The 14,863-nt window shown below is 37.4% G+C and overlaps 2 protein-coding genes across 2 annotated transcripts in view; one reads left to right on the top strand and one right to left on the bottom strand.

The window, feature by feature from the left end:
* LOC142036680 (neural-cadherin-like) overlaps positions 1–14,863 on the top strand; it is a 69,239-nt gene that overhangs the window by 44,118 nt on the left and 10,258 nt on the right. Inside the window, exons 20-30 of the mRNA XM_075040106.1 lie at positions 291–475; positions 689–918; positions 4,092–4,369; positions 5,229–5,443; positions 6,406–6,533; positions 7,155–7,282; positions 9,509–9,632; positions 10,201–10,381; positions 11,287–11,453; positions 12,205–12,469; positions 14,246–14,426. Coding sequence (XP_074896207.1) covers positions 291–475; positions 689–918; positions 4,092–4,369; positions 5,229–5,443; positions 6,406–6,533; positions 7,155–7,282; positions 9,509–9,632; positions 10,201–10,381; positions 11,287–11,453; positions 12,205–12,469; positions 14,246–14,426 — 2,082 coding nt within the window. The remainder of the gene's footprint in view (positions 1–290; positions 476–688; positions 919–4,091; positions 4,370–5,228; positions 5,444–6,405; positions 6,534–7,154; positions 7,283–9,508; positions 9,633–10,200; positions 10,382–11,286; positions 11,454–12,204; positions 12,470–14,245; positions 14,427–14,863) is intronic.
* DPY19L3 (dpy-19 like C-mannosyltransferase 3) overlaps positions 7,208–14,863 on the bottom strand; it is a 59,892-nt gene continuing 52,236 nt past the window's right edge. Inside the window, exon 20 of the mRNA XM_075040110.1 lies at positions 7,208–7,290. The gene's annotated coding sequence lies outside the window, so the exon portion shown is untranslated. The remainder of the gene's footprint in view (positions 7,291–14,863) is intronic.

The raw sequence follows: 14,863 nt of genomic DNA on the forward strand, positions 1-14,863 counted from the left end.
TCTATTACTTATCTCTTAGACCTGCCCATGATGACTATGCTGAACCCTTTGCTTCAGCTACAGACTGCTTTTATTCAGGATTGGGAAAGTCTGGGGATTTGGGAGTGGCAGAAGCATATTTTTATAAACTCTGCAGATTGTCATTTCTGAATTAAGGTGTTTCTGGTGCTTTTCTGAGGTTGTTTGCTAATTCCCATACATTTTGATCCTATAACCTTCATAGTAATGTTTAAGGCCTTCTGAATTATGTTAATTAATAAAGTAAGTTCTCAATTTTGGTTTATGTTTAGGTCTTTTAGATTAAATCAGAGGACTGGTTCTTTGATGATGGTGGATAACACTTCTCAAGGAATATACAACTTAAAAGTTAGAGTTTCTGATGGAGTTTGTCCTGATGTTGTATCTACGGTACAAATCCACGTCAAAGAGCTGGAAGACGAAGCCATACAAAACTCAGCCACTGTGCGTCTGTCAGGTTAGTTTTATTTGCTGATGTGAGTTTAGATCAGCTGCTTCTGTAACTAAATGATTATATGATGTAGGTATTACTATATCAATACTTTATTTTCTTATCACTGTAGGGCACTTTCTGTTATGTTTCCATATTGTTAAATAAGAAATAAATTGTGAACTTAACCTGTGGTCTCCCACTATTTCATGTTTGTTTATTTTTGAATCCCAAACTCAGATATCACAGCAGAGGAGTTCATAAAGAGAGATGAACATGGCAAAACAAGACATGACAAGTTCAAGGAATTACTAGCAAAAGTGTTACCTGCTAAGCTTAGTGATATCATTGTCTTCAGTGTGATGAACATTGATGGAAAACAGACAGATGTAAGATTTGCAGTCCGTGATGGCTCGGCATATTACAGACCTGAGAAACTGCATGCTGAGATGGCAGCATTTAAAAATGAGGTATATTCTCTAGGGTTATCATGCATCTGTGTAATTCACCTAAATACTGAGTTTGCAAAGTATATATCCCAAACCCCTGTGGAATAATATGCTAGATCTACAGATAAGTTTTTTTGTGCTTCGCTCAGGAGAAAAACACTTGTCAAGCAAGTGCTTAATTCAAGCTTTCTCCCTTCTCCTCAGTCCCATACATACAATTATTATATGGTTGTACTAACTTCTGGTTCAATAAACATAACCACTTTTTAGTCACAGAAAGATGGTCCTCCGTTCCCATCGTGGTACAGTTGCCTGTGTTTTCTCCAGTCAGTATTTCATTGTGTAATCTATCAGACTTTTGAATATGAAATCTGAAGAATCCCTAGAAGCTGAAGTGGTACTGTAGTATACAGAATGTCTTGAAAATGACAGCTTTTTGGATGTGCTAGATGGTGATGGACATACCCAAATCATCAGCTTGTGGTTAAACACAGTACAGGCTTGATGCCACCCAGATGGAGATGCTACTGTACAAAGAGATGACAGTCCATAGAAAAAATCTTGCTGGCAGGAATATGCAGGTTAGAAGAAGAGTTACAACAGATAAGTGAGATGGAGACAACTGATTTTGTGAGAGAACAACTTCGAATACAAAGTGACACCCTCCCCCAACTTTTTTTTACTGTCATAAGGGGAAAACAGTTTTTGAATGCAAGATATTTTCTTCCCCTTCCTTATGTTCCCTAACAATCCTACTCTCTTACCAGATCCTGCATGCTCTGTAACTCAGTTACCCAGATATGGTCTGTCTTGGTCCCACTTTTATTTTCTGTAGTTCTCCAGATTTTGTTTTACTGAAGTCCTGCAGATGCTGCTGAATCACACTAAAGCTGCTATCTTGCACAAAGGCAAGATGCCACTGCTTGGCTTGTAACTTGCCCTGGACAAGGCAGCACTTCCTGACATGTCATTTGTGGCTGTGGGGGCATATTTGAGTTTAATATGTGGTACATCTTACGGAAGACTTTTGCTGAAGAGAAAACAGCACTTCCCATTTGTGTGAATGTTGTAGGGTCTGCCTGATTCTGGGAACCAGACAAGAATATCTTAATTTACCACCTGCCTACATCTTACTGTATCTTAAATAGTTGTGTGGATTATAAGACTCCTCAGAGTGACCAAGTAGGAAATACCAGAGACAGATAGTATTCATGAAACATAATGACTGCTTCTTTTGCATATTTATTGAATTACTGCAACAATAATATAGAAAATTGCATAGATTTCAAATATTCTGTGCCATAATATATGGCAGGTGAATTCATCAAAGTGGTAACAAGGGGATTGCTTCACATATTTTAGTGAAAAAATATGTTTGTATTAATTATATATCGCCTTTCAATATTTAATGAATAGCTCTAGTGAGTAATTGCCAATAGTTTACAGAAACCCAATCATAGCTGGAGAATTTCTCCAGTAGTTTTTATACATAAGTTTAACTACAAATACAGAAAATAAGTAATTAGCACTGGAATTATTTATTGAATTGCTAAATAAATAATATATTTGCATTACCTCCTTGGGATATAGCTTTACAACAACTATTTTTATTTAGCAGAAAAATAATCCATCCTAATACTCTAAAGGAGCAAAGGTTGTTTATATACGTTATGTTTTTCTATAACAGCATTACATAGCTGTCTAAATGTGCATTATATACTCTCCACTAATGGTGATAGATGTGGGCAGCAGACATGAAACTGCATTGACAGGATGTATCATGTCATTATAAAGTACATTTTATGCCTTTGGGGACATGTTTTTCAATACATGTTATAATATCTGAGGATATACTGACAATTATAAAGGTCAAAGTTTTTACAGTGGTGAATTGAGACGACTGCACAAGTCAAAAAAAATACAAGCACTTTAGTATTCATGTGTTTGTTTTGGTCTTTTCAAACCTTATTTTAAAAATATTTGTCATACATTTTATCATTTGAAAAAATACCTATTAAATGTATAAATAAGAGAGTCTAAGCCTGATCTTATGTTGTTAGTTTTACATTTGTATACCTCAGTGTATACCACTGTGAGAGTAGTGAGGTCTCTTGTATTCATGTTTGGGTACTAAATACATGCCATTTTAATGTATTCGAATCACTAAATATAAATCAAATTTTGAAACTTTATAGGCACCTGTGCAAAATCCCCAAACAAGTAGAAGGAAGAAATCTGTTGTGCCAAGGAACAAACTTAGTGATAACTTAGTCCAGTGCATGGGCTACTGGCTGAAGTACGAAAGGTCTGAAACAATGGCAACCCTGTTACTGTCCTCAGGCTTACGGTGAACAGCTTGCTTCTCTTCTTTGTGCTTTCTGCTAGTTCTTTGGTCTGTTCGGATTAGAAGTTGCAAACTGCCGAGACACTATTACTATGTCACAAGACCTGTATATGCAGTGAGGCTCTTTTCTTTATTTGGGTATTTGGGCTTTCAGGTGTAACCCCAATTAACGATAAAAACAATGAACTAGCAAAGATTAACGTAGAATAGAATATAGCATCCAGTATGCTGAGTTGACTGCACTTTCTTTCAGACAGTTTGACATTAAATGTAAGTTTATGGGGCACGAATCAGTAGGCTGAATCCTAATTGCTACGAAGTGGTCTTGTCAGGCCATTCTCTGTGGATATTATTATTGAATACAGCTCAGCCCTGCATTTTCCTGTGTCTGTATCCTTATGTGCAAGAGAACGTAAGAAATAATGTCTGGGTATAGCTCACGAGGAAGAATTTTTATCCTGGCTTGAGCTAAAACCTACCTGTTGCTATCAGGGTGCAGAGAACTGTGATGCGGACAACACAGCTTGGAAGGTGGAGTATCACTGCTCTCAGAGTTTTGATCCTTGGAAATAATGTTAGTATGCCAGTACAGATTTAACATGTTCACAGGCAATCGTGTCAATGATAAAGTTTTTAGGAAATACTGCTACTCTAAATTTTTTCAATTTTTTCCTGTATTTGTCAAATCATTTTGCTTGCCTGTATAGTCAGGGATGTTACTAATTAATACTCAGGAAACTAAAGCATTCCATTAAGTCTATGATGGCTTAGATTTTTCAGAAATTAATGAGTAAGTAAAAGCATTCATTAGGACAAGACTGGTGATGTGTTAAACTGTATTTTCTCTTAGATCCAGTCAGCTTTACAACTGAACATTTCACAGATCGATGTAGATGAATGCAGGAGTGCAAATTGTAGTGAGGGCAATGGTTGTACAAACTACCTCACTGTGAGTGACATCCCAACAGTGATGGATACTGGAAGCGTGTCATTTGTCTCGGTAACAACCACCATCAATGCGGTCTGCACCTGTTCAGCTAGGGACCGACTTCATCAGTCTTGTTCCTCCTACCCTCGAAGCCCTTGTCTCAATGGTGGGGTGTGTATTGACACTTTGAATGGTTACAGGTGAGGAAACTTGTATTGCAGATTCTCTTACTTTTTTTTTATTTATTTCTATTTTTAAAGTGTCAAGTGGAGCTTACAAGATACAGGTCTAAAAAAATCATAAATGTACTTTTGACTGAAGGAGAAACAAAAAACCCCACGAGTGCACTGGAGTGTAAACCTAATGACAACAGGGTCTTTACTAACGGCCCAATAATGGTGCTGTAGTCCTGAAAGCTGTCAAAATAGTGTGTGAGTAAGAAAGAAAACCCTGGGGGAAAAAACAGTGATATTAACACATGTCATTTTTTAAGAGCACCTAATACAGTATGAAGGAATGGGAAGTGTGCTCTGGGTTTTATTTCACTTTTTCTTTTCCAGAGGTGTAATAATAAAGGTGAATCTCAGTGGTAGCAGCAGGGATGTAGGGGGGAGTGAAATGTAGTTTAAACAATGGGTAGTAAGGAGTTTAAAAATATTAGATAGGAAACTTGTTTTATTACAGCATCACCTGGCACACACCAGTATTCCTTTAGGGAAATTATACTGGTTTATTCTATTAATTAACCTCCCTGAGTTTTCTCTGTAATAAATTGACCAACTGATGTTTGGTGTTCTATGTTACTTAGGGAAAGAATTCATTGTTCTCAAAACCACTTTTTTAAAAAAATGGAGATGGTATAGTGGATAAATATGCTTTTTACTCTTAAAGTATTTTGATAATTGCCAAGCACCCTGAGACTCTGCTAAAATCTTTATTGTTTCATTGCTATTGTGAATCACTTTACTGTGATTTAAGGGCTACATTTGTTGCATGTAAAACCAAAAAAAGTTGAACATTGGGGAATCTTGACTATTTTTTGTGTTTGTGCTCTTTCAGATGTCTTTGTCCTGCTTCATTTCATGGCCCAGACTGCCAGCAGACTAAGCACAGTTTCCATGGAAATGGTTATGCATGGTTTCGTCCCATCAGGCCTTGTTTTGAAAGCTCACTCTCTTTAGAGTTTATTACTGTGGTTCCAGATGGACTTTTACTATATAGTGGTCCTTTATCAAATCCAGAACCTGGGAGTACAGAAAACTTCATTGCAATAGGTACTTCTGCAAAAATGTGTGAAAAAATTAACTGTCTTTTGGGAATGAGTTGCCTGCGAACAGTGTAGTAGTTACAGTATGAATTCTGTCTCTCAATATTATGAGATAATTTATTTTCTGGTTTGAAAATATTTTGAAACATTTCCTAATAGGTCTTTCTTCTTTGATGTCTATTTTTGTAGCCTGCACCTATGGCTTTAGGTCCATTGCAGAGTTGTAGAAGTCAAAGGGAAAGGAAAACTGCAGTACTATAAAGGAATTTAGGTACTTTGAAGATGGGTATTACATGATTAATGCAGTCTTAGTCGCATGTCATTCTTATCTAGTTTTGTGAGAAGAGAAATTCACTTAGACTGCTTTCAGTCTCGGGGTATTTTTGCACTTGTTTTTTAAACAGTCAATGATTTGATGGATGAATCCAGCCCCAATGTGCAACTGTAGGAAAATCTATATGCAAGTAGAACTCATTGCTTTATGTTGACACATATTTAAAAGGTTACTACTGCTTGTTTTTTGTGAATTAATATACAAGGTGCACAGTATGGTTAGCATTTTATATTTTCCTAATTAATTGAAAGGTAATGTTGTTGGATATTGTTAATAATTTACCTCTTTTTTGCTTTGTTTTGCAGTTACTTGTAAATTTGAGTAGAAGATGGGAGGGAGTAAAACCTGCGTGTGTTAATTGTTTTAGAGCATTATAAAATTGCACATTGCTTATCAGGAATTAGTTTCAGTGTTTTGACAGAGAAGTGGCACAATCTAAAGCATAAAAATAAGTACTATATTGAATGTTTCGGCATAATAGAAGTCATAGAATAGAATTCTAGTTATTTCTATAGTGAACCCCACTTTATGTGACTAGCAATAACCATTAAAACAGTACATTCACTAACTGCTAACATATCCAAAATGGAAAGATCCTTGTAGCTGAATTTAATCTCTTGTTCATGTTGTATTAGAACTCTCCAATGGTATTCCTGTGCTGAAGATAAGCCATGGCTCAGGTTTTGTGATGCTGCAGTTTCCAAGTCACCTGAATGTAGCAGACAAAAAATGGCATCGACTAGAAGTCAGAACCAATGGTCAGGTGAGTTGTTTGATCCACCCCCCCCCCTCCCCCAATCAGGATATTTATATTTCCAATAGCATTTGCCTGTGCAGAAACAGGAGGGTAGAAAAAAACAGACTGGGTAATTATATGTATTATTCTGACTGTGCTTGTAGATTTGATGAATAATACAAATTTTGGGAAGACAGCATTGTCAGTTCTAAATCTACCTATGTTGCAATCCATACTCTGGGATCAGAGGAATGTTTTTTCCTGTTTTTTAAGCTCTGCAGCACATGTGGAATGTGCATAAAGGCTTAGTTGTAATTTGCAAATTCAATGTATACATATGGACACTGAAATCAATTACCCATGCAGAAAAAGCAGGTAATTATTTATTTGCAAATGCAGTTACAGTTTTTGTGAAAGTTAAGGTTAAGCTACTCAGAAGCATAAATTAAATGCAGAGTGAAGTGCCTTCTTTGTTAAATGGTTCCATTTTGGCTTTATTGGTTATTGCAAGATGGAAAATGGAACAGGAAAAAACCCAACCTTTTTTGCTTGATGGTATGCAAAAAGAAAAAGATGAAAATTTGATGTAACTTTTTTTATTTAATTTTACAGAAATTCTTAATTCAATAATCCTATGTTTTGGTGTAGGATGTTCGATTCACTTTGGATCACTGCAGTGCAGCTGTTGTTTCAGAGATAGAAGGAGTAGGCAAATGGTTGTCCACTGAAGATCGTACAAATTGTGAAGTCCTTGGGTCTGTTCCACGAAGAGCAAGGTGCATTTCTGGAGATTCAATGAAAGACAGTTTATTCTAAGGCCTTTGAACATTTTACCTATCAAATTGAAGCCAAGTTAATAATGACTAGGAACATAAAAGCGTTTGCTTTTCTTGGGACCTTCTGGGCCAAGTCTGGACCTTAAAGCACTGAACAAATTTTAAGGAACCAGTCTTCCTCCGAGTAGTGTTGCAATACTAAATGAAAACCCCAGAACACTATATGGCTAATACTGGAAATTTTGTGGGTACTGTGTACTGTTCCTTATCCACAGGATTTCTCACTTTATTTATCAAGTCTCTGTAAGTCTGTTCTTGAAAACCTCATGAAATTAGGCCAGTTGACATTTTAATGGCAGTAACTCTGGATCCTCAACCAATCTTACTGCCTGTTTGGTGTAAGTCTGAGGGCTCCTACTGACAACCTTTGGTGAACGTATTAAGGCAGACTAACACGTCAGGGTCTCCAGTTGATCCAAGGTTACTGCCTTTATGGCAGAGTCAGAGGAAGTGCACAAGTATCCATACCTCAGCTGTTCACTTCACAGCCTGGTCTACTACAAACTGCTGATTAAAGTAGGCTGGTGCTGGTGTGCCTGGCTGTGGGCTGCAGTGTCTTGTAATGAGACATACGATCCACCTGTGTTTGTTTTGCAGGAAAGTAATACAGCCAAGGTGTGGTAATGACTCTGGTGGTTTAAATTGCTTGTACTGTTGGGTCAGCCCTCAGCCTCAGTTAAAACTGAAAAAGTTGGAAAATCTTATTCAAAAAGCAGTTATTACATTCAAAGCAGAAGGGTATGTTCAGCTGCATTCTGCAAGGGTTTGGATTCAGTATAATTCATTCCTTTGGACTGATGCTTATTGCCCTTGCTGATGACACCAAGCTGGAAGAAATGGCCAGTGTGTTAGAGGGCATGGCTTGGAATTAAAAATTATCTCAGTAATCGGAAAATCGGACCTGGAAAAACACTGTGTTTTTCCACTACGACAAAGGGCCAAGTACTGCATGCAGGCAGACATAACCAGCCTCACAAATAGAGAGAAGGGAACAACTGTGAAGTATCAGTAAAAGATACAGATGGTACTCGGAAAGTGAGTGAGCCAGCGATGCCACATTAATGTGAAAAAGGCAAGCACTACACAGTAATGCTTCAAGATGTGTACATCTCAAAGATGTGGAAAGTAATTCTTCCACTCTGGTAGGCACTGTTGGGCCTCAGCTGGAGTACTGGGTCCAGTTTGTGCACCGTAGTGCAGGATAGATGTGTACCAACTGGGTATAGTCCAGAGAAGAGCAGTGACTGTAATCAGCTTGCCTTGAGAATAAAACCTATCAAGGATGAAGGAATTGAGGTCACTTAACTGAAAGAGGGGAAAACTGAGGAGAGAGATGATAAGTCTCAGTGTACATAAAAGAACACTACAAAGAGGATTTAGACAATCTCTTCTGTACAGGGCCTTAAGTTACAGTGAGGAATATTCAGGTTATATTTTAGGGAAACCTTTGTACTAATAAAGATACTTGAGACTTGAGGTGTGGAATAGATAGTCCCAGCAAGTATGCTGATTAGCATTGGGATTAAGCCTTGCCAGCAGATGGATGGAGCCCTCCTGGTCACAAAAGGAGCACACAAAAAAAAAGGGAAAAATAAAAGAGCAATTGAAAACAAAAAATGGAGTTAATAACTCAGGGGGAAAAAGAAACTCTGTGAGGACTAAAATATGTGGAATTCTTCAGCTCAGAGAGATGACTGGGAGACATTGCAGAGGCTGGATGTGTGCACCATACCTTTTAGATCACATTGACCCAACTTTTAGGTTTCTGGTCTTTATCATACACAAAACAGTCTTTGTTGTAGTATTCCTACAGCATAGGATGAATGTGCACAGAGAGAACCACTTGAAGGAGAATATGGTGTCTAGAATCAGCTGTTCCTGACTTGAACACAAATATACCCGAATTGTAATAGTGTCCCACAGTTAAACTCCCAATAGACCTCACTGTCATGTTTAAAAAATAAATTACCATTTATTTTAAAGGGCTGGCTTCTGCTTATTGACTGACTGTATTTCAGAGAAAGAAAAAGTTGCTTTCTTTTGTTATTTTATAAAGCCTTTATTATTTGGAAATGCAGTGTAGATGTTTATTTATCTGTGTTATGATACAATGCCTATGTCTGAAGGTAAATTCACATCTATTTATTATTCATATAATTTTTAAAGGTATTTGAATGCGAACCATGTTCTACAGCTCGGTGGTGTAAAAGAATCATTACCATATTCCTACCCACAATTGCTACACAAACACTTCTCCGGTTGTTTGCGCAATTTCATCTTGGATACTCAGGTAAGAGAAGTGTAACATTTTGCTTTAGCAAAGGAGTAAACTTCTTTATTAAATTTTTGGGAGGTTTGTGTTATACCTGAAACTTTTGCTTCCATTAATCTATGCAATGCCCATACGTGTCAGTGTAGAATACAAGAAAATTCTGGATTTTTCTGTCATAATTAGAATAACTACCTTGAAAAGTTATTTCTCAATTACAAACAGATGTATTTGTGAGCCAGAAACTGTGCCTTTGTTTATCCCCTACTTCATGCAGCTGTCTTCCAAGCTTCTTTGCACATTCAGGGAACTTCTGAATGGCAATTGTATAATGGTATATTTATGCCAGCTGTCTGCTTTGTTAAGAAATATTAGGGGGTTTTTGCTTTCATAGTCAGTTGAGTTTATTCAAAGGCAAAATATGGTCTTGATAAAATAAGTTGAAATCTGAATGTCAAAAAGCAAACTTAGCATCTTAAGCAATGCAGATGGAGAACAGACTGTTATGTGGTATAGCTATTTCTGTTTAAAAATGAAGTGTAAGTGTTTCTTAAATAATATTTTAGTGTCATACAATTTTCTCTTGAAGGTGTATGACCTTCAGTCTCCTGCAGAGTCCCTGAATAGCTTCCCTGGCTGCACACTTACGGATGGGAGCTGTGAGACCATGGGGTCTTCCTCCTGTGGTTTTCATGGGAGGTGTCTTGGAGACTGGGGCTCATTTGCTTGTCATTGTTTGCCGGGTTACTATGGCTATCGATGCGATAAAGGTGAGGTCTGTTTTTCTGTTACGTTATTGATAGGCTCGCAAATTTTACAATACAGAAAACTTAAAATGTTTGTAGGTAATGATTGCTGAGGTGGTTTCTGATGTTTACATTGTGTAAAGCCATGTTTCAGTGTAGTTGCCTGCGATTTTTAACAATTTCTTTTCTAATTCCCTCTGAGAAATTCTGACCTTTCTCAGTATCAGATAATTTCTTTAGTCCTGAGGGTGTTTGTGCAATGACTGTATAATGGAGACTGCATGACAAAAGAATTGTCAACAAAATTACTTGTTCTTGTCACAATTTTTTTAATTTGCATCTGTTGACACTTTCAGAAATATCTAATAACCTAAAACTTAAATGTGAGTGTGCCAGTACCACTTACTGTGCAGAATTAGAACTACACAACAGGAATTGGAAATTACTGCTCTGTTGATGCCTGGAAGAGACTCTATTGGCTTAAGGATCTGTGCTTTCAGTATAGTAGGATCTTTTCTTTAGCCCACATGGATCCAAAGTTTGCAGCAAAAGGACTACTATAAAAGAGCAGGTTGTGAAAATTGGTTGTGGTACTTAATACTTTGTCTGCAGACTCTTCTTTTGTCTTGGTCAGAGCTTCTGCTTTCCTGCTGCCATACTGTGTGAGCATTGTAAGGAGAAGCATTAGCAGGATGCAGTTAGGAGGGAGATCACCTCTTTACAGAGGAAGAATAAGTGGAAGAGTGATTGGGGAAGTTGTGGAAATAGAGGAAGGGACATGTCGCAAAAGACAAGCGATATCTCATGGATCCATGCTGTGCATTATAATTTTTTCTTTCACTTTCAACTCTTATTACGAAAATAATGGAGACAATAATATTTCCCTCTCCCTACAAAATAGTTTAAAGGTCTTTATCCTGTCTTTTTAGTTGCCAAAGAATACACATTTGGGCCAGGAAGTCACATTCGCTATCAGCTTCCCGTCAGTGTGCCTGCCCGCAGGACGCTATTTGAAGCCATGATTAGGACACGGCAGCCGGACAGCGTCATCATGAGCATGTTGTCTCGAAATAAGGATGAACACATCACCCTACAGGTAAGCAAGGCATCCCAGACAGTAATAACATAAAGTTAAATCAATGCCAGTGAATAATTAGCCCAGAGAAACATTAGTTTAAGAGTTGGAAATAGAACGAAAAACCTTGTGCTAAGGACAAAAACTTGGGAATTTATTTTATCGACACTTACAGATCTGATCCTTCACTTAATACTGACTGCACAACCATGGTATCCCATTGGATTTCAAAGGAATTTATTGCCAGTTACAGTGAAGTATAGTTTGTTATACAGAATAGAATGAATGGTGTGTCTACCCTGGTGTCCTATTTAGCCATGAACTTGAGTGGCCGATTCTGCATAGTTCAGACTCTGCCCAGAAAGGTGCCTGTAGCAGTTCTAATGATGTCAAGTTCTTAAAATGACAACCTGTTCACTTTATACATACCACTGAATGAGTAACCTCTTCAGCTAAGCTGGTTTGAGCTGTCAGTGTAGAGGTGATACACCAGATTCTCAACCATTTGAAGAACGCCATAAATTTGTCCGAGAGAGATGCAGGGTAAAATTACTCTGAGTGAATTACATACTACTGTGAGTACACTGTTACCAGCATTTAGGTTGTCTAGTTCAGTAGCACCTGAAGTATCTTTATATTACACTGTATGTGCAGCATAAACATACCCTAAATTTAAACAGATGCTTTAAGATTGAAGTTACAGGTCAATAAAAAATGTCAGGTGATGACTTCTTTTCTTTTCTTTCTTACTACTTTGTTAATTATCCACAAGGTTGTTCAGGGATTCTTAGTGGTCTCATATAATCTGGGTGATGGAGACTATTCTGTAAGCCTTCCCTCCTACCACATTGATAATGGTGAATGGCATCATATCACACTGGAGAGAAATGAAAATGAATTTACTCTTCGTCTTTATGAAGGAGGTGGGAGGAGAGAAATTCTGAAAGCAGCAGGAATATACAAAGAGATTGTGATTGACCCCAGCAGCTTGGTTCTTGGAAACACCTACCCATTCAATCAAAACAAGAGTTTTCAAGGTGAGGCATTCTTGATCTCACTGTTCAGAATATGGACCTGTATAAATGAAGGTTTATTGGTACTACACGGGCGTATTGTGAGAAGCTTTCTTGTTTATGTAGAGCCCAAAGTAAACAGATTTCTTGCATGACACTTTGCAGAAGGGACAAATAAGATGTTCTGACTAGGAAAAAGGTACAGCAGGGGATTATGTGCAAATACTGTTAGCTACTGGTCTTGGAACAAAGTTGGTAACCGTTTCACACAACTGTATATAGAGTATTTGTAACTGGAGATCCACAAGCTTCTCCCAGGTGGACTGTAGATGGCTCATTGCATTAGATACACAGAACAGGTTCATTGCACGGTTCTCTCCGGTCCATTCGACAGCTGTCCTTCCCTACCAAACACAATTGTCCCTACACTGAAAGGAATATTTCCATTTTATATGTGCATTGCATAGCCCACGACAAACTCTGGTTTATTACCTTTATGCACTACCTTTGTATTACTGGATTTTATAGTCACTCAGTTGAAACATTAACTAAAATTAGAAATGGTTTATTGAATTAGAACTAACAATTCAAATTTTTAGCAACTGAGTGGATGAAGTCATGATATCTGTTAAAAAACAAACCAGTTTTCAGCCTTGAAATTGAATAGTTACACAAAGGAGAAATATGGAGAAACACAAGGTTCAGATATCCATAGCAGCTTTTTACTCTGTCCTCAGTTGGCAGCTCACTCTTTGCCTAAAATCACAGTATAAGTAACGCACAGTTACGCAGCACATCTTTTATAATGACAAGGAAGACACACCATTACTTGGTTAAATGCACCTGGTATCAGTCTATCATCTCTCTCTCCCATGCCTTGCACCTCTTTAACCAGATTCTACTAAATCAATTTGAAACAAGGTGGTAATGTTTTCACCAGATGAAAGTATTTCAGTAAATAACACAAAAGTGCGAGGAGTAAACATATAAAATGTATATGCATTAAATAGAATAACAACTTAAACTTAAGCGTATCACACATTATTTAGAAGAAGATTGTTTTCTATTGTTTCATTAGAAACATTCCAGTAACTAAAGTTTATACTGAGAACTAGGGACCATATTTTGAATTTTTATTTATGGGAGTAATAGTATTTGTTTTTAACTAAATAGGTTAAAGAAGTCAAATAGTTACATGAAGATAATTTTAATTAGGACAATTAATGTTGCTGTTAAGCAGCTGAAACTTTAAGGGCTTTGAAGTTATAAAATGTACTTAATTCATCAAGGTAAATGCTTTTATGCTGAGGCATCTCATGCATACAAAATTAATGCCACACATCTTCAGTACAAAATTTCTATTAGTGATCCAAGGCCATTTCACCATTATTTTTGGTTTGCTCTTCTATAAAGTCAAGCTGTAAGCTAAAATTAAAAATCAAACACCCACAATTTATACTGGTACACGTTGAAGAATATCACAGATTTTCCACAATATTTGGACTTTTCTGTTGAAAACATAGTGAAGGGGTACGTGTTCTGCTGTCTTGAACACAAGCAGATAGGGGCCTGCAGCAGCACTTAATTCTTGTGTAAAACGCTGGGAATCTTGATCAAAACTTTAACAAATTCAGTCAAAAAATGGAGAACAATGTTACGAAAATTTAGGTAAATTCAGTCCTGGATTTAAACTTTGGTAGTCTGTGTCCTTTGTTAAACGTAAGCTGCCAAAACTTACAGCTACTTCAAATCATTCTTGCTGAATGGCTTTTAAAACAGTCTCTTTGTGCCTTGCCTCAGGATGTATGAAGGATGTCAGACTGAATAACTACAGAATCCCTCTGGACACTCACGTGAAGGAGCTGGTGTCAGTATTAAGCACCCAAGGCATCAAAGAAGGCTGTTCTTCAGAGGCTTGTAGGAATAACCCTTGTAACCAGGAATTTATTTGTATTGATTTGTGGATGATGCATGAATGCAGGTAATTGGTGGAAATAAAAGCACAAAACCCTTCAGATTCAGATGGGAAAGGGTGGATGCTGAAGAAGTGTGCAACTTGAAGGCTGCCACTGGCAATCTTGTCAAATCAGTTGAACCACAGTGAAACACTAAGCTAGATGCCTGCATAGGCATCAGGTTACTCAGAAAACACTGTCCTTTTAGGTACTACCCTTAACTGATGTAAATCAGCATATCGCCATTGATTCTGTAACAATTTCAGCTGCCTGTCTTAATTGAAAATGTTTAAAGAATAGCAGCAAATCCAGAATGTTTGTAAACCCTGAAAACCAGGAAAAGAGGGTATGTTAGATGGAGTAGAGTGGAACGCTAGCATGGCTAGCTGTCTTGTGAAGCTCGTGCTGTGCAACGGAGATGTGCTTTCTTTTGTTAGTGTCTGTCGTCTTACACTGTCTTAAG

The sequence above is a fragment of the Buteo buteo genome, chromosome 11, assembly GCF_964188355.1.
Source record: "Buteo buteo chromosome 11, bButBut1.hap1.1, whole genome shotgun sequence".
NCBI lineage: Eukaryota > Metazoa > Chordata > Aves > Accipitriformes > Accipitridae > Buteo > Buteo buteo.